A 21,588-nucleotide genomic window follows, 5' to 3' on the forward strand; every position below is an offset into this window, starting at 1 on the left:
TTGTATTTACATGAATAAGTATACAGTTGTGAAGAACATGTCTTTCTGACCTCTCAGATCATATTATTTCTTATGAACAAGGAATTTCTCTCAAAATATTTATGTGTATGTGACATGGGTGCATAATCAAAATTCTCCATCATTCGCTTGGTGTTCAAACATGGCAGAGAAGTGTGGTAGCCACTTTACTAATCTCGCCATATTTCGCAATCCGTAGCATTGTATAAAGTATGAGTTGCACGATGTTAAAGCTAAGATGATTGGGGTGATGATGGTTATATTTTTTACTTTGCGCACTCAGTGTTTGATATCAATCTTTACAGTTTAAAATGGGGCATTTTCTTGGGACCATATATGGTCCCTTGGCACTATGCATTTGTGAAAAGTGAGGGACCATATATAGTCCCGTGGCACCAAGAGGGTTAAAACCTCACCTGTGTTTTACTGATCCGCTCTCAAGTAAAAAAATGTGTTTTTGCTTGCTCTGCTTCTGCGATCAGTTTAGTGTTTCTGAACACCTGTAACTTGGCTACCGCTGGTCCAATTTCGACCAAATTGTGTGTGTGTATGTAGACGATGATTGTGGATAGCCATGCCTAATTGTCTTTTACCACATAGCTTTGAAAACTACGGAGAGAGAAATGAAACATAATTCATGTTTAATAATCATCTGAAGCGCCTCATAAATATTTGTTTTACATCAATTTGTTGCCTTTCTGTTGATGCTAGAGCCATGTTTTTGAATGGACCTGTTATATAGACATATAGATTTAATGAAATAGTTCATGACCTTTGTGTACAATTTTCATGTAAGTTGCGTTTGTATTTATCCGCTATGGACTGCCCAGTTCAGATACAATATCCAAAACTAATTCTGCTGGTGGACAATGCAAGCAGAAACAGACTTAGAAATATATGTATGTTTATGCTCATATCTGCAACGGTTGAACATGGAAAACATCGTAACTTGGTATTATATACAACATCGTATTTTTGTTCTTTGGTAGATGTGAAAACTAAAGTGGCTTGGTGGTTCTATTTGATTTTCATTTACATCTATACATTGTATGCTGTGAAGATACTCCAAGAAGCTGCATTAAAAGGTACAAATAAGCACCGTTCACTGCATTTCAATTGACGCTGGAATCATGACGATTGTTGTCAGGTGGGCCTTCTACACATTTATTTCTAAAATTAATACCCGACGTCGTGGGATATGATGTTGTGTCCTGCTTTGGTGAACTGCAACTGTGTTTTACCGCAACTATAGATTACTGATTTCAGTAGTGGCAGACAGACTGTACTTCATAATGCTAGTAGAAATTTTTTAAGAAAACATCTGCGGAAAACGGACTATAGACACCACGTGTGTACACAAAATTATGTTGAGTCAGCTGTATAATGAAGTGACAAGAGTTGTTTCTACCAAAGTTGTAATCATAAACCCTGACAGGTAGGCCTAGTATATAAGGGAACAGAACTACACCAAGTTTTCAGTCACAAACCAACGGGAAATATATTTCTCAAGAAAATAGTGTAATAGGCCACCACAATCTGCATAGGATGTCTGAAAGTGATATTCTCCACAGTGATGTGAGGTCGTGTATTGACTGTCTGACTCCATCAGACAATACAAACTTTGAAGATATAGTGTATGACCACTTATTGCTTCAACCGGCACTGAGGACATGTAAAAGAGAAGATAAGTGTCATGTATGAGTGTTCTCCCAGCCCAATGCGTCAGTGTGATTGTGTGATAGCTGTGACATCATCATGTGATGTGTGCGTTGTAGGAATTGGCGGGAATTGTTGACCATCAAAATGTCAGTTTCCCTAAGACCGTAAAGGGGTGTTTCATCACACAAAGGCCTGTCTGCTTCCCTTAAACCCAGGTGGATTGGTAAGTGGAATGCAGTGGTGCGTGAACAGGGGTGATGGTATAGCGCTGGAATTGATATACTGGTACCAGGCAAGGCGCTCAGTAAACTGCATTGTCACCCAGGTTGTGTTTGGACTGTGTTTGGGCCAATTGCTGCTCTCGGCCAATACAAACTGTGAACACATCGTGCATAACCATCTACACACTAATTTGCTTCACCCTGGTCTGAGGATAAGTGTTATGTATGTGAGTCCCCCAAATAAGAACAAAGGATAAGCTGCATCAACAACATGCGTGAGAGATGTGACATCATTTGTGTTGCAGGAATTGGTGACAGTGTTCTCTGCAACAGTTGTTTAATAGCAAATAGAGACACCTCCCTTAACAATGTCCACTGAAATGGTTGTTAAAAAGAAAATATATTACCATATGCAATGCATTTATGAAGAAGACATACATATGAACCACATTGAAAAATACACCTTTTTTGACTTGTCATGACGTTTTTGTCAATGTACAATTTAATTTCCTGACAAATACCCCACTGACTGATCATTAAAAACACAGACAACCAGTATGATGTTTTCCTTCTTTTCATTGAAACAATCACCAAACCAATATTATTCTAGAAATTCATTCAGTTTTTGCAAGCAATAAACATCACATGGTTACAATCCAATCAGGAATCGACAGTCAGGTACTAGCACACATGAATCTGTCTCCCTTACCTGGTATTTTTACCATTGTGATATTTTGTAAATATAATTTATACTACCCTTGAAGATCAGGGATAGAATTGGTCTTCAGCAACCCTTCAGCTTGTCTTCAGAGGCAATAATGCTTGCCATAAAAGGCAATTAATGGGATCGGGTGGTCAGATTCACGAACTTGGTTCTTCATGTCCCAATTGCCAATTGCTTACTTCTCACGACGTTTGCACAAGCAATGGGCTTAGAACACCCTTGGACACTCTGGCATATGACAATTACATAGCGGTGATGTCCCACAAACGGCATCAACTTTTGAAAGAGTTGATGCAAGCAAACCCTTTGAGGATTTGAAAATGGTCAAGTCGTAGTAGGCGGTCTCGTAAAGGTGTCACGGTAGGGGGGGACAAGATCGTGGATAAAGGTGACGGCAAGGGTGGCGTAGGATGCCGTAATAAGGCGCACGTCTCAATGAGGGAGGGTGTCGCAGAGATGTTAGCTGCCTCAGGATGTAAGGGGTACGTTGAGTTAAACGTTTCCTGGTTACTCATATGTAGGAGTTGAAGGAAAAAGGTGACAGGGGACTGTGCTGTGAAAGTACAGGGCATTGTACATACAATCAAGGCAAAGAGTGAGTGAGTATGGTTTTACGCCGCTTTTAGCAATATTCCAGCAATATCACGGCGGGGGACACCAGAAATGGGCTTCACACATTGTTCCCATGTCGGGAATCGAACCCGGGTCTTCAGCGTGACGAGCGAATGCTTTAACCACTAGGCTACCCGACCGCCCCAAGGCAAAGAGGCAGAGAGGGGCCCAACCAGATTTGTTCCCGCGGCAGTGAGTACGAGGGATTTATTCTGTAATTTAAGAAAAGTCATATTGATGTGACAAGCAAACAACAGGAAACGGGGGGCATAATGTAACTCAAAAACTTTTCGTTTTTTATGCCAGCAAACAATTACACAAACAGTCGTGAAAAGCAAAGCTTTAAAACACACAAACATGAGGTAAAACAAAATTAATAGATTACCCAGGCCAAATAAAAGAATTCAGAACACAAGACACGAAAGTATGTGGCCACATGGTGAATCAAAAATGGCAGATGGAACAACAATATGCCTGTAAATTACCATGACTAGAGCCACAAACGAGCGATAAAATGTTACAAAATACATATGGGAAGACCACAAAGGGCACAAAACATAAACAGAAGATAATATGATAGTAAAGGATGAATGTAGAAACACGCAATGTAGCATCTGTATACTACAGTACGTCCGTTCATGGACGTGACAAAGCAGTAATGTGCTCTTATGTGACGTCATAGCAGCTGGACCTCAAATAGTTTGTCTTTCTGTCAAAAAAACAGCAGTAAGTGCATTAAGGAGTAATGCAGGATAAGTTACAAAATTACCTAATGAGTCCATGTGACACTGCCTAAGACAGTTCTCCAGAGAGTAATAAAGTCAGTGTCTCTGAAATTGTAACGCTTGAAATTAAACACTGCATTGAATAATACTGTTGTACCAACTCTCTGAGGCACCCTCAGCTATATTTTAAGATATTATAAATTGTTCATAGTTTTTTGAAAATAAAATTGTAATTAGTCTCCTGTGAATTCATCTCTTTGCTGACTAATTCCTCCAAGAAAACCAGCACACCATTTGGACGGTTTTATACATCCGAACTGAACCATAATAATTCTGCAACTCCTGGTAACTGTCACATTAGTGTCTAGCACCACCATAGGTCTTGTGTCTTTACTTCTCTTTGTCATTATTTCATGTCTCATTTTAGTCTTTGTAACTTGTGTTTTAGTGTCTTTAGTGTTGAGTGTTTATTCCTCTGGTGGGGACATCAGCTTCACTGGTGTTTTCTCATGCGGAAATGAGAGTTGTCTTCTATTCCTTCTTAGGTCTTTACCTACCGAACATATGATGTAGGATCTGGGTGACTGATCCAGTTGTCTTACTAGTCCTAGGCTATCAAACCCATTATTTGTGAGAACTCACTTTGTCACGAGGTTCAATGGCAGGCAGCAGCGGTCTTGTTGAAATACTGTCTTTGTTGACCTCTCAGTTCTAAAAGGAGTTTGAAGACACCAGATGTTTTTTTAGAGCAACAGGTGAAAGTAGCTTGGATGACATAGGAATTTCAGTTTTGGTTCTGTGTGACAGTAGTTGCTGTGTAGGCTTGTTCTCATGGTGTACTTGTCTGTTCCAAAATTCATTTTGCAGACTGCACTTCCTTTTTCACTGGGACACCCCTGGTACACGCCAATTTCATAGCGGCTATGTCCGGTGACTATATTTTAATGGAGTTGGTACAAGCAAACCCTTTGAGGATTCGAACATGTTCAAGGTCGGAAATGGGTTTAGAACAGACTTGGACACCCCGGCACTACAATTTCGTAGCAGCGATACCCTGCAAGTGGTGCCTACATTTGATGGATTTGGTACAAGAAAACCCTTGGAGGATTCGAACATGGACGTTTGTGCAGTGTCACTTGGAGCCCGCCATTGCTGCTTGCAGCTTTAATTATTATTTATTATTATTATTTAATATTCTGCTGATTTTTGTACCAGACCTAGCAAAATAAACCGCTGGCTCGATTTTGTTCAAAATTTGTGTGTGTTTGTAGACTGTTGGGTACTAGTGCCTGCCAAAAACCAAAGGCTGTAGGCCCAAAGGCCATGGGCAGATAACTGAAAAACAAGTATTTTTTGACGATATACTGTAAATCTTGAAATTAACGTGAGCGTGAATTAAATGCGAAAAATGCAAGTGGTCTTTGCTCGCATTTTTAAACATCGCATTTATATCTACAATAAGACATTTTTGATAGCAAAAACACCAACTTAGACATACGCTGATGTATTCCACATCACTGTTTATTGAGCAGCACTTGTATATAAAGTATATTAACAATGTCATTCAAACACTAATTACATCCTGTGAATTGTCACTGCTGGGGTCAAGACAAGAGTTCTACTCACTTATGTCATCACTGATCACACCTGCAAGTCCAGACAGACGCCACCCTTTGTTCTTAGTGCTGCGTCAAGGGCCGACACGGGCCAGCGCGCATGTATTGTTTTTGCAGAAGTACTTTACTCAGCGCTAATAAGCGGTGCTATTTGGTGTGTGATTGGATTAATGTAAGGTTGGATTAAGGTGAGGATTCTAAACCTGACTGAGGACATCTTTAGATAGAAATCCAGTGTTGCTTGAGAGGAGGGGGTGTCGCATTTTTGGCTAGGGTCCAGTGGTCGCATTCTTTTGGAAGCATTAATTTCACGATTTACAGTATTTAGCCCTGCTGCTCCACAACCGTTTGTCCATTTACTTTCAAACCTTGCATGTATCTGCTGCTTCAGTTCCTTGATATTTTTTGTTCTTTGACTTTGGTCATTGATCACGTTTCGCTGCCATATTGGATTCACTGCATGAAATGCATTCAAACTTTCTGAGAATTGTCTCCATACATTACCCATCTAACTCTGTAAGCCAATTTTGGATATCTTTTTTTAGTGACGTCCCTATTGAATTTTGATTTTTGATGATTTTCTGCACCGAAATTTTACTTTAAAGATCATATCTTGTAAGGTTCTCCACAGAAACTATTGAAAGTTGACATATGTACCTCATCTTTTGTGCTTGGTTGCATGCTGAAAGTAACACCGCTTGGTGGTAATATTTGATTAATATTTGGGACACCCCTGGAACACACCAATTGTTGGTACAAGCAAACCCTATGAGGAATCGAACATTTTCAAGGTTGGAAATGGGTTTAGAACAGACTTGGACACCCCGGCACATGACAATTTCGTTGCTGCGATACCTTGCAAGTGGTGCCCACATTTGACAGATTTGGTACAAGTAAAAACCCTTGGAGGATTCGAACATGGACGTTTGTGTGCAGTGTTAGATGGAGCCCGACATTGCTGCTTGCAGCTTCTTTTTCAACTATAATCACCGCGCCTATCGTACTTGGTATGGCAGGCAGAGTCTCTGGACTGGCAGGAATAGCTCTTAAATTTATTTTTCGTAAGTTGCAAAAGAAAGCATTAAAAGATGACAGTATTCATATACTCGCGGAAGCAAAGTTGAATAGCATTGAGGATCAGCACTGACTGATTGCAAGATATCCAAGGAGGATTTTAGTGTTGTCAGAACTCACCAAATACAACGCAATGAAGGAGGAAATTCGATCAAATTCTCGTAAGACCAGTGATATTAGTGAAGACGAGAAAAGAAAGTTCACAGAACAGGGGAGACAACAAGCGCGTCAATTATTCCATGCCAAAACCAAAGAACTGGCTGGAGATTATGAATAGATTGTTTTCTGGATACATCATTGTATCGCACACAATAAAAAATCAAAAATCATTTTAACGAATGCTTTCATAAGTCTATAATAATGGAGAATTACAAGCCAACAAAGGAAGAACTTGAAAAAGCTATCAAAGCATTTATGCTCCGGGACAAAATTATTAAATGAGAGAATTACTACAAGGTATATGTTATATCAGGGATGTCAAACCATCCAAATACGGTTATCTATTGTTTCTTTCCAATTTCGTAGAAGAGCATACAGTCTGGTCTCCTTGTAAAATGAACGAAGAACTCCTAGTCATGACGATTATTGAATTGCATGGCGTTTTTTGCATAAAAAATTACCTGTGTAGTATAGGTACTGGGGTATAAATCTGGCTCCAGTGGAGTTACGGTAGAACCCCCATTCCCTAGACTACTGCTCGTGTCACGGAAACTACCTTCATAATGCCAACATCAACAGCTTGCCCTGGCAGTCGAGATCTCCCGATCTCAACACAATCGAATACCTCTGGGATGAACTCGATCGAAAGAATCCGTACACTTAAGCAGTCAGTGCCGAGGAGAGACAGAGCTGTGATTGCTCCCTGGGCGTGTCACACAAAATACTGAATTTGCCACAACTTTGTGGCCTTATGTGACATGACAATGAACAGTTTTCAATGACAACATGTGACTATCGAGCTCCAAAATTACATATTTGTATTTATGTTATTAAATTAAATATATCAACTTTATTAGGTACAATAAATTTACTAAAAATCCACCTGTGCGTTTCTTTTTTTTTCAAAAGTGTAAAAACTTCAGACAATGCCAGGCAACCAAAATGGTGCCATTACTTGACAACATGAACTGTCACATGAAACTGTGTCTATAAACTGCATCGATCTCACCTCACACTTTCATTAAAAGATTATGTTTTACCTTGACAGAAGGTTGTCTAATTCATCAATGGTAATGGTGAATCCAAATTCATGTAGTACTCGAAGAAAATCAGTTCTGGAGATGAAACCATCTCCATTGAAGTCAAACAGCTCAAAGCCTGCACAGAGTGCCTGTTGGGTTATCTGAAAGAGATATTTTAATATGTAACTAATGAACAGTGGTCATGCAGTCAATATGATCTAGGTATGAAATGTCCCAGGCTCATGCTTACTGCTGTGCGGAATTATCAACCAACACATATTTAATACGCAAATTGTGAGAGGCGAGTGCTACCAATAGGGCAGGACATGCTCACTTTTTTCACAAACACCAGAAGCCATCACTTATTTTCAGTTATCCATACATATATAACTTTCACCACTATATTGGGTTTTTCACCAATTGGAATGTTTTGGTGAATAATTGAGATTGGCTATTCTGCTGTGTTGACATGAAATATTTCCATGTAGAAATATCATAAAAAGCTCATAATATGAAAAAATTCCTCATTAGAAGTTGTTGGTGAAATCTGCTTGTGAAATCTGGTTGTATACCTCAAGGGTCTGTCTGTATGTGCATGTGTGCACAAGTGTCTGTGACTCCTTGTATTAGTCCAGACTAATATAGGGCCAGCCCACTGATATATAATGCTGCAGTTCAATACCCCACTCAGACACAGTACACTGACTACGAGCCGACCAGATTATGTTCTACCCCCATAATACCAAGGGTCACAACAAGTACCATCTTCTAAAAAATGTTGGTATGGCATAGCCAGGGATTGAACCACTGACCTTCCAATCTATGGGCAGACAGTCTTTTCACGAGACCATCAAGGCGGTTATATAGTAATAGTTTTGATGTTTCTTTCCTGGTTCTAAAACGTACAAATAAGAGGAAAGAAAAACCCTTCTACTTGCCCTAAATTACAAATTGTATTAAATAATATTGAGTCTGATGTCATAGTTTTATTATGATATAACATTTATACTAAGTTTTCATATAATAATTAGATCCACAGCAAGGGCTTTTATAAGTTATCAATGTGGAACATTTATACAAAATTTCATATGATTATAGTTTAGCAAGTAATACATTAATCAAGGTAAAATGCAGATACAAAATATCAGTAGCTTCAGTTATAGCTTTTTAGATAGATGCTAGCCTAAGGTAACAAGATCCCATCTCCCAGACATAATATCCAAAAAGACAAAAGATATATGTCTACATAGTCTTATAGATTGCCTTGTACTATTTTATTTAAGTAAATCTGTCATCACCTATGTTAGAATAACATTCAGCAAATAATTCCATTTAGACTCATTAAGGATTAGCCCCATACAAGCTCATCTATAGTGATACCATAATCTCTTTCCAAGCACCCAATAAATATGTCAACAAGATTAGTGCTAGTCCAATTAAGTATTCCTCTCTGTCTAGCCATTCATTTACCATAGGGCACACCCCATTGTGTATCAACAACCAATCATATCCCTTTTTATTGTTTTAATTTGTGTTAAATACATACAGCAGCCAAATGTTAAGCAGGAGGGGTTTCACGCTCAAACCAAGCAGACCTCTCGCCCATGTCCCAGAGGGTGGTACCAACTCTCTGCAGCATCCACAGCTATATTTTTAAGATATTGTTCATTGTTCATGTAAATAAAATGTAATTAGTCTCTTTGACTCTGGCTCTTTGCTGACAGAAACAGAACGTTCTGTGTTGTGGTTCTTTCTGGTTTTACAATATCCGATGTTTCACTTCTTAGAAAGTAAAACTTGACTACTGAGCAGGTTTTATTTTTCAAAAGTAAAACCTGTCAACAGGTTTTACTTTTGAAAAGTAAAACCTACACCTTAGGTTTTCTTCCCGGAAGACCTGCCCTAGGGTCATTGTGTGAAAATGAGCTGTATCGTAAACAACAGGCAAAATCTGCTATAGGTTTATAAATCAGAACAGAACCAGGGGTTGAAAAATACCATTGCACGACGCCCGTGCCAAGTATGGTTTAGATGTTGGACGAGTGATATACGTTTTCTAGCATGCACGTGGACAAGTAGAGCATACAAAATGAACTGGGTCAAGTTTCACAAGAATGTAATCATGAGATTATGTTAAGATATTTCATTGTCTAATATCTTGATAGTGTCACAGAATGCCTATCTAATTTGCATACAATTACACCAATCAACCAATGGGATTAATTCACTTCATTGTCAAGCAGGTCAACAACAATGAGAACTGGGCTAGTTTAATTGATAACTATAAATCGTAGTAACACTTCCATATATGGCACATGCTTCTTGGAAATTGAATGATGGACATGTAGCAGGGTACCTTTATCATATTCTTCCTAGTTACATCATTATTCATACACCATCATCATAATCATCTATATGTTCAATGTTTGTATTGTCTACAGTTGAATGTCAGTATATAACACTTTAAACAACTCAACACCCTTATTTTCAGTCTCTGGGAATCTCTCACCAGATCTTCCCCTTCAACCTTCTGTCTATCTTTAGACATTTTTTCACACCTGTAGGGTTTCCCTAAGTCTATTTATATCTTGCTATAGCACTTCCTTTGATGCTTAATGCAATGTCTTCTAATTGGCCACCCTGGTCCTCTACAGGTAGCTTCCTTCCATACCTGACTTCCTCCTCACTTCATGTGCTGCTGTTGAGGAGGAAGGACATTTTCTTTTCTTCAGGTATGGAATGGCCACATTTCAATCTGTTTTCATCTGCTTCTGTCAGGAATTAATATCTATATTAGGGTGCTGAATTAAATTGAATAACATATATAATATCATTTAAAGTAATATTAAATTAGTAAATGGAATATTAATATTATAAAACTAGTTTGTAAAATAATTAACCACATGGTCCATTTTGGCCCATGTGCTTTTCATGTGTTCTATAGTCTGATAGTTGTAATTAAACATTAAAGTTAGTTTTATCATAGTTATAAAATGGGTTTTGTACTTATATATTTAAGATAAATAATACCTGTAAATTTTCAAATATATGACTTCATGTGCTGCTGTTGAGGAGGAAGGATATTTTCTTTTCTTCAGATATTTCTTCAACAGCAGCAACCCCCATTATAATAAACACATTATCATCATCTGCCTGTGTCTGTGTTCTCCATTAATATAGGTAATGATGGTTCTGCCGCAACTCCACTGGAGCCGGATTTATATACCTATACCACCACTACAGGTGGCATTTTTTATGTGTAAATGATGATGCGAGTCAACGATCGTCATGAGATTAAACTAAATTGACTCTAGCTCACCACCACCTACAGTCAATCAATGCTTCTATGCCAGATTTATATACCTATACTGCTACTACAGATGGAATTTTTTATGCGTAAATGATGATGCGATTCAATGATCGTCATAAGTCGTATTAAAAGAAACATCAATATTCATTAATAATGAATAAAATTTACTATAGCCCACGAGGATATTGGAAAGGTATAGGAGCAATAAAAAAATTAGCCACCGCGGCTAAGGTATCTAAAGATGTGGCCAAGGATTGGTTAAAGAAACAAGCGATGTGGTAAATATATTTACCAGCACCGCGTTATATACTGAGGAAGAAGTTTGATATTTTTACAACGAATGAAGTTCATCAGGCTGACCTCTTGTTTCTTCCCTACGATAAGGTAGTGGATGTGGCTAGTCGATACAAAGAGGCTGAGCCATTAACCCTGAAAGGTTCAACAGAAGTAGCTAATGCACATATAATGTAGCTAATGTCGCATATATAAACGCGGACCACTAAAATGGCCTAAGCTATTTCAAGTAGATCCTGGTCGCGAGTTTATGGGATCAATAACTAAACTCTTAACAAAGCACGATGTCGAAATCAGGCGTGGTGAAAGAGAGGCCCACCGTAATCAAGCTATCGTCGAAAGATTTAACAGGACAATAGCTGAACGTTTGTTTGGCTATCAGTATGGGATCGAAATGAAATCGGAACGATTGAGATCAATCGAATGGGTGACACGATTATCAGCTGTTGTATCAGCGCTGAATAATGAAGTAACAAGATTAATCGGGAAGAAACCATCCGATGCAATTAAAATGAAATCCGTGACTTCCAAATCTTCAGCACCAGGAGAGGCAAAGAACAAAAACTTCCGGATAGAGTAAGCTTAAGATATTTATATCAGCCCGGTGAACTCGAAGGAGGCCAACGACGCGCAACAGATCCGATTTGGTCTCTTAAGACATATAACATTAGTCGATTGGTTATGAAAGAAGGAGAGCCTATTTTTTAATATCTTAAAGATGGACCGGGCAGGGCATTTGTACGAGAAGAGTTGCTCATAGTTCCTAACGATACAGTATTACCGCCCTAAATAACCATAAGCGTAGGTAGTTACACCATCCTTATCAATCCATCTCTTTGTATCTAAGGGGGATAATGATGTCTTGTTCATTCTTAATCCATATATCCTTTGATTGTAACTTCTTAAAGAGTTCATCTCGTGTTTGAATGTTCTACCGTTGAATAATGCTTCTTTATACTGTTTGTGTTTGATATGCTTTTTTACCACATACTTCTTAACACCCTTAGCTTTTCTTTTCTCTCCATTATCGGACTTCTTTATAGAATACATCTTAGGTCTTAATCCTACATACTCCGCTATAGGAGTCCCAGCACATTCATCCTTCATCTTACCTAATACCTTTTTATTTACTAAGCTGTGCAGTGGATTATCTTTAGGGTAATCGCTCGTGTCGTACATATCAATTTTTTCTGCCATATCTTTATACACATCCTCGGTTTGTATTTCCATCAACAAAGAATCTGTGTCGTTTTATAACACCTCGCATCTATTGCTGTATTGCTTAAGTTCGTTGTAATAAAAGTCATACATTAAGAGTTTTGACAAGTCGAGAATACTCATACCGACATACACCGGTCTGTTGAATTTTATATTACTCTTCTGCATATGCAACGCGGCTAAGTCGTTATCGAATATGTTGCTTCTGTTAAAAGCCGGACTGGCTATAAGTTTCCTGAGTCTTTCTTCCTCATTAGATCTGACTAATTTAACATCAACACGCTTCCTTAGATTCTCCATAGTTTTACCAAATACGGAGTTATTCATGAGCTTATATAGATTCTTTTCAAAATCGCTGGTGGCTATCTTTCTTAAATCTGTGTTCAGTCTTATATAGGGCTCCATCCAAGGGCTTTGATCAAATTTTAGAACTCTGTATTTTCTTAAGTTTCATACCTAACGATAGATATAACTGGAGATTTCTGTAGTGAACTATATGTTTTGTCTTATCCATTAAAATTTGGTAGGAGTTTTTCTATGTTAGCTAACCTAGTATTACCCATCAAGGAGTGTTGATATTCCGACATCCAATCTTTATTGACCATTAATCTTTCGGGAGCTAGCGGATAACTGTTATGGTCTTTATGTAACGAATTTGGATATTCCAAGTCAACTTCTAGTATGTACCCTTTATTCACATTGATATTGGGGTTATCATTCACATTGATATCATTGACCCACTCAAAACCACCCGTGGGTAAAGGTTGACTCATAGCCCATCCGTACAAATTGTTGGCGTCGAGATATAATATGTGTGTGTAGGGTTTACTCGGATTATATCCTTCCATTAATTTATTTTTAACCTTAGAATACCTTTTCGCTGCCATTGATATACCACCTCTTAATCCTTTCTCAATAAACAAGTGCATATCGTAATCGGTGAGTAATTTTAGTTCTACACCGGTCTTCTTCAACAATGCATCCCACGATAGTCCAGGACTGGAATAGTACCATGCCGGGTCCAAGCCGTATTGTTTTAAACATGTCTTTCTAAATATCTCGAATATATCGGCGAGTAACAGTACATCGGTTTTTAAGGACAGATCGTGATAATCACCTAAATTCTTACAACCTAATTTATCCAACACCGTCAGAGCGTGTTCATAATCGGCATCGGTTATTTTAGATTCTGTTAAGTTACTATAGAATGATTCAAGAGGTGGTAATTTAGTTTCGTCGAATCTAGACCAATCATCCATATATTCGTAAGGATATACACCTTTTCTCAGCAATAAATGACGCGTTAACCTATTTGTATATTTATTTGTTATCGCAAAGTCATCGGGATTGTTCGCATTAGCTAAATTGTCCAGGGAAGATAACAGAAACTGTACGGAGTCTATGAATCTAAGTCCATTACTTTGCTTTATTCTGGCTTTCCCATCCTTGTCCGTATAATGTATAGTTTTAGTCAACGAGAATGGTATGTATTTTTCCATATTATTACGTATACAAGTTAAACCACCGTCGGTCTTTGAGATAGCTTGCATACTGAGATGTGAATCGTATCCTCTAAGGTTATGAAACACAACGGGAATGGGTATTGTTTGAGAATTCATTTTAAGTGTCAAGTTACACTCGTTATGCGCGGCTCCCCGATAATTACCCGTGACGTGGCAATGATCTCTTACAGAATCCCCATTCAGGGGTTTGTTACAAACATGACAACTTGTTGACCCCTTATAGGCCCTCCAATTATCCCTCGTCATACACATGGGTTTCTTACGCGATAAATTTTCCCTGATTATTCTCTCTTCTTTTGTAGATATTCTAGGAACTTTCCCGCTGCATCGGGAACTCTGTAAATCACGGGCGGGTTTGTTTTCCCATCATACCTTACAACTATATATCCAAACCCACAAGGAATATGTTCTTGAGTTTTGTATGTATCTTGATTATTATCTTGATTATTTTCTATAGGTTTGATAAGCGCTTCGAAGTTGGCGTAAATTACGTACGGTACTGGCATTTGATAATGTTCAAATTTTAATATATTTTTTCTCTCTTTAGGCATATCGATCCTGACAGCAGTCTGTCCAACCTCTCTGCAGTCTTCTTTCTGCGCTTCTAATAGATCTTGTCTGCTGTACCCATGCAGGCATCTTTCACAGAAATATTTCTTTCTAGCATGTTTTGTTTGATCGTATAATAGCCTGTTTAAACTCTTTATCCATGAATAATGATATTTTCCATCTTTTTCGATCAGAAATGAATTGATTCTGGGAATATGTCCCGGAGCGGAGCTTATCCTGTGTACAACAATTTCTTTAGAATGTCCGAAAACATTTATAGCTAAATTATTTTGCTTTTCCACCTTATCAATTTGTGAGATTGGTGTAGGTTCGTCTATGCCATCGAAGTTGAGTCCATCATTTTGAGGATAGCTCGAAGGTCTATTTGCAATTTTAGAATCATGGGGAACAATGCAGATCTTATCATCATTCTTAAACAGTCATCGGATTTATTTTTTACATTAATTATGGCTTTTTTCTTTTTATAATACGGGGGTAAATCTATATAAGATCCACCTTTGAAGGGCATATAATTTGCTATATCTAAATATATTAGTCCAGCGTTTTAAAGATTTCTGTATCCTCTGAATTGATGTATCTAATGATGTGTTTATAGTATCAGATTCGGTTATAACTTCTTGATTGCTTCGGAAAAATGGTTCGGTATATTCAGTGCTATCGTCTGTTCTACTTTTACTCAATGACATTTTAATCGTCAGCTGGTATTTTATACTATGTAAATCATCTAACTCCTCGTTAATTTTGCTCGATATGATGGGCTTAACATTATTAACATCCATGTTGGAATTAATATCCATCTTCCAACCTCTTAGATATTTACCAATGCCGGCAGATGTGGGTACAAATTTTAACTCATTATTTTTATCAACATCATGTTGTTTTTTATCAACATCATTATTATCTATTAAAGCGATCAATTCAGCTCTTCTCATTCGAGAATAACCTCTCAGCCCACTGTTTTTTGCTTGAGCTTTGAGTTCTCTAACAGTCTGGGGTTTATTGTATTCCAAACCGAGTAAATCGATTAATTCAGCTTTTCTGATTCGAGAATATCCACGTAGACCACGTTGTTTTGCTAAAGCCTTCAACTCTCTCACAAAAACGATTGTGGTTTAATGGTATATGCAAAATAATTCATTTGCCTAATTGTTTATTTTTCATATATCTAAATACATATTCTCCCAAACCTATTCCTCTCATTGATGTAATCTCTCTTCCTAGCGTAAATAATCTGGTTCCTGACCCTATCAGCACCGTGTTTCTTACATAAACAAAAACGACCTTTGACCCCTATCCCACATACAGAACATGTATAGTTTATATTTCCCCGCCTGATGTAATAAGAGTGGATACCACAGTAAATACCCACACAACGTCGGTTACATTGAGTCTGCTTTCCCATGAGTGTAAATCTGCACAGATTCATGGTTATACATCTATCATATCATTTGTCTTAATGCAAATCACATCTTTACTGGTGATTTATTGATTAGCAGTCACTCTGACTCGCTGGCCCTAACTAGGTCATGGTTTATGCATAGTTATTGTGTAGCTGAAAATCAATACAGCAGTCAACCCACATATTATGAATATAACCTCGTGGTTTTTCTGAGCCTCTGACGGTGTATAAAACTGACTCATTGTTGGTCTCGGCATTGGGTCAATTTTTTTCCCATAAACGAGGAAGTATTCATGCATGGCAGATTCGACATCCTTAAACGTTTGAATTGAATGTCCTTGTTTACGTAGTTCTTCATTAATAAAATTTAATCTTAATATCCTATTTCTGGTCCATTGTGACTGGGCTGCTTCGAGTTGTTCTAATGCTTTATTATGTCTTTTCTGCTCCGAAACTCTCATACTAGAAAATAAAAAATTACTCCCCGAAAAAGCTAGAGCATTAACAACAGCTCCACCAACCATCATCGCAATTGATGCCATATTATATGAATATAAAATATTCAAATGTTTATATGAATATAAAATATTCAAATGTTTAATTACTTCATCATATCTTCCGGGATAAGCCCTTGTTGATGAGCATATCTTTTGTTGACATAGCCAATCCTATATGAAGAGTCATCATACCAATATCATCACCATTAAAATCTAGCTTGGGTGGTGTGGCTTTAGTAATCATTTTAGCTATACGGGCATAGCCAATGGCCAAGCCGCTGACCACCGCTGAATGATACGTTGCTTTTACCAACATTTTACCGTCTGTAACTGGAGTAGTCATGCTTCTTATAGCATTATATGAGGGCTAACCTCTAATTGAAATTCTTGTTGTGACATCGGGGGTGATTTTTCTCTTCTCCGGTCTTACAAAACAACCATACAGCCGCTATAGCAACAACTCCTACTAGTGCCCAAGTTTTAATCAGATCAATATTTGAATTATTCATTAGTTTCGCTTTGCGCGCAAGCCCCCCCCCCATCCTACCTGCCGCTATTTTTGTTTGGTTCCTCCTAGTAACTCTGGTTTGTTTTTGTGGTTGTGGTATTTCCTCATCCACTATCTCTTGTGTAATCGGGGTTATTTCCTCGTTCGCAATCTGTTGTGGTGTCACTTGTTGTGTCTCCATTATTATTAAGTGGGCACGTATGTTTAAATTGACAATACCTAGCTGTTATTAAGGCGGTGGTGAGTGGAGATAAGAACATTCCGTATCTATGATAAAACTCACAGCTCACTGAGCTTATCAAGTGTTCGATGAATGGGTCTTTCTTGAGAGATTCGCATAAATACATGCAATGTTCTGCCGGGATAGGAAGAAACGTACTAGCTACGACTGTGTACAGTTGTAATATAGAAGACCCTATCGTTTTAGTCATGGTAGCTCCCAGTCTAGACTCGTAACGCACGTACAGTTTTTAATATCCTTGTCGGTCATGTTATCAATTTTTTTCGATGGTATAATTTTCCCCCAAATATTGGGAACATTTTCCACCAGCTACCAATGCGGCGAGTCTTTCTCTATGTTTATCTAAAGATTTATCTGTAACTACTTCAGCATGTTGATCAGATTCTTTGAGCATTTGTTCGATGAGTTCATCGCATTCCAGAATGTAATACCTAAGGAGATATTTAAGTCTAACATAATATAATATGACATATCCAATACATCCCGTAATAATAAACTGTTGCAAAAGAATGAGGATTTCAAGCCACATTACATCATAATAACCGCTAATGTTCAATTTATTGTATTTTTTCGCTATTTTTTCGCTATAATTTTGCTTAGCAGTTGCTATATTTGCTATAATTTTGCTATATTTGCTATAATTTTGCTATATTTTTGCTAAGCAATTGCATAAGCAGCTGGTTGATCAGTTTTTAATACGAGTTTACAATGCTTCGTTGCTGCTAACAGTTTTCTGACTTTATCTCGTTCGAGAGTGGTATAAATAACGCGTAGACATTCCTCGAATGAATCTCGGTCTTTGCAATGAAACAGGGCTACCCATTTGGTCTGCTCTCTGAGATCTTTCAGGACAGAGTTGTATTTTTGAGTAAGTACCCAAACGCTATGCTGAGTATGCCGACCTGAGAATGCTAAATACGAAAGCATATCTTTCTTTTTGGTGAGTTCTTTACTCGTACTGCAGTCGTCTATTACGTATTTTTCGTGACATACTCGTAAACAGTCTTGTAAACGATCGCCCGGATCAACTCTGTGTACCCCATCGTCATTCATTACCCAATCTCTCGATAGGTATGTTTTATTAACGCTTATAGTCGGGCACAGAATAATAATATGATCGAAACGTCCCGATAATGACTTTCTAAAATATCTAGAATAAAAGCTGTTTTTCCACAACTCGTTTGCCAGCATATGATAGCGTAGTGTGATTCTTTAGGTAAAAGATTATTAATAGATTGCTTGCACGAATCGTCCATTCTGTATATTAAGTTGCGCATCCATAATCACGTACAAATATATGTTTAATTTACCAGCCGATTCCTGGAGCTTCGTTATCTGTATAGTAACACCCTCACTAGCATTTTCTATTCTCCTCCCACTGCCGTGTAGTTGGTCATCGTCCGTGGTTCGCATGTCGAGCCATTGCGCATACTTCGTGGTGAGGTATTCACCCATCGATACACCCCTGAGAGACAGTTTTTTAATCTCATCCCACTGTTGATACGCTAGCATTCCTTGACCATATAGTTGATTAGGAACGCCCTCGATAGTCAATTCTACTTTTGTAATCTTGGGATTGTAGAACTTCTCGATATTTCTTTTAAATGCATTGGAGGGGTCCTCGAACAACATTAAAATACCCTTCAACGACCTCGTGGGGACGTTTAGTGGATATTCCAAGTCGTATCTTTTTTGTTCCTCGTGATCTTTCGATGTCGAAGCACGTGATCGTACAAAATGGCTAAACTTCTGGTAAACTGGTTACGAATTTGTCTGGCTAATTCGGGATCTGTTATCATATCATACTCCAGCGAGATATTGTCAATGGAATAGCTAGCATCTTCAGCAGCTCTGATTACTCTACCGTAGTCATTAAAAGTGAGTTCGTATTCTAACCTATCGCCTAGGGATGCTTGATAAAAGGGCATGTGGGAATCTAGTAATTCAAAGTCGAGAATCGGTTACCTAATGCATCGGCAACGGCCTGATCTTTTACGACCGTACTATTGTCACTAGAAGCATCTACACGCAGTCTCAATGTGTTCCGATTATCATCGATACTCAAAACTTCATTACCGCTAATTTTAATCATGATTTTCTTAACGATAGCACGACCTATGTTCTGAACTGTTAATGTCGGCAAAAGTCAAAATAATCGTAAATGCTAGTCGGACAGTTCCCTGAACTAACACATCTTGTGCGCCGAGATTAGGAAAGCGAACCAGAAGCGTTTGATTCCGATCGATGGTACTTGGGTTATTAGTTATAGTTACAGACTGACGAATTGCTTTGACCCCTAATGGATCTCGAAGTCTACGTTGTGGGTTTAACTTGCGTCCGTATTGCGAAGACATTGTTATATTGAAATTATGTAACCTTATGTTTAATATAAAAATGGATGATTTTAATCTAGATGATTTTGATAACCCTAGTACAATCGAAGAGGGTACTGATGAAACCAGCTTTGGTGGCATGAATCTTAACGATGAACTTTTACGATCAAACGTCATTGATTATAACGATACCTTTAAAGATGTTAGTCCTATTGTTCGTGAATATTCAAAGTATGAATTAGATAGTAAAGGAATATATTGACTGCATGGCGAACCCGATATTGATCTTATGCATTATCGTACTCGTAAGCCCCTAGCTTTGTCTCGGATAGTCAGTAAACATGGCATCAGCACTGTTCGTGATGAATTAGGTTTTGTAGACTACTCACCAGGAGCAAAACTTTCCGAAAAGACTACTAAGGTTCTTCGGACTGTGCGTACTCAACTCAGTAACATAGATAATTTGGAAGAAAGCTCGAAGGTGGCCTCGGACGGACTCGGAGAAATCTTGGATACCTACTACGATAATTCCACATTACAGATACCATATTCAGAGTTCAGTATTAGGGAATTACGAGGTCTTGACAAGGCAATGCAAACAATGCGGGGAGAACTCATCAATAATATAGCCAAGCTATCCGAAATCAACAAGCATATAGCTTTTGAGAAAACAAAACTTGAACAGGCGGGTGATGAATTCAGTAGACGTCGCGTTGCAGAAAGATTACGTAACTTAGAAGACGAAAGATTGGCCCGCCTCGAAGCAGCTTCCAGTAATAGAAAGGCACTTCGTTCACAAATCAGTCGAATTCGAGAAACTATAGATCAAATCCTCAACGATGACACTACACTGGCCGATAAAATTAAAACATTGTTCAGAGAACAGGGGATTACCATTGCAAGTATTTTAACCACGTTGGGATTTATTATATCGACTTTGACTCTCTCGTTAACTGGTGGTGGTACAGGTGGTGGTGCACCCACACCACCTAGTGATCAAAATGGTATAAAAGAGTGGATAAAAAAGCATTTAAAAGCATTAGGTTCAGCACTGGGAAAGCTCGCTGGGAAAGCCGCGTCTGCAAATCCCGGTCTAATAGGGAGTATAGTTTCCTGGCTCTTGAATTTATTAGCTAAGACCACCACTTGGCTTAGTCAAAACTTGTGGGCACTGATCGTAGCAATGCCGGGCTGTTGTACATATCCGCTAAAGACTATTTAACCAAATCAGTTTGCTAACCAAATCATGAGTAAACCAGCCGCGACTCCACCTACTATAAGCGCTGTTTTTTCATCGATATGTTGGTGATTTTTAGCTGCAATATGTGGTGGCACTTGTGGTTGTGCGTTAGTAGTTGGTTGAGCGTTTGTAGATATCTGTCGCTTGACTATGCCCGTTTCGCCTGTGTTTGTTTGTGTTATTAATTCGGTGTTAATATCTGAATTTATACCTGGTTTTTGTTGATTGGTAGCAATAACAATTTTATTATTATAGCCTCTGACTTGACAGATCTTGAGTTCCATATTAATCGGAGACATGTATAGTCCCGGCGAATAAACGTAGTCTACTTTGGATTGAGCGTACTGTAATACATCTTGATAACGCTTTATAGAAGATGGTATGTCAACTGGTGAATTAATAGCATCCTCAACGTTTGCGACAAACTGTTTTTGTGCATCGAGTGCCGTCCCCGAACCCATTATGGACGTTCGTGTTTGCGATTGTGCACCAAGAATTGCCCATACATAGGTTCTTATTGATTCATTAACTCTTACAACTCCTGGGTTAGTAAAATCATTTTCTGTTTTATCATTAAGAAATTCATTCCAAGCATTTGCGGTATCGTTCAGTTGTACAAATTTTG

General features: G+C 38.2%; 1 protein-coding gene across 1 annotated transcript in view; it reads right to left on the bottom strand.

Annotated features, from left to right (window-relative positions):
* Positions 1–21,588, bottom strand: part of LOC124115933 — a 452,084-nt gene that overhangs the window by 291,429 nt on the left and 139,067 nt on the right. The window contains exon 5 of the mRNA XM_046477097.2: positions 7,849–7,991. Within this exon, the coding sequence (XP_046333053.1) occupies positions 7,849–7,991 (143 nt within the window). The remainder of the gene's footprint in view (positions 1–7,848; positions 7,992–21,588) is intronic.

Source organism: Haliotis rufescens, unplaced genomic scaffold, assembly GCF_023055435.1.
Source record: "Haliotis rufescens isolate VD_foot unplaced genomic scaffold, xgHalRufe1.0.p SCAF_5, whole genome shotgun sequence".
Taxonomy (NCBI): domain Eukaryota; kingdom Metazoa; phylum Mollusca; class Gastropoda; order Lepetellida; family Haliotidae; genus Haliotis; species Haliotis rufescens.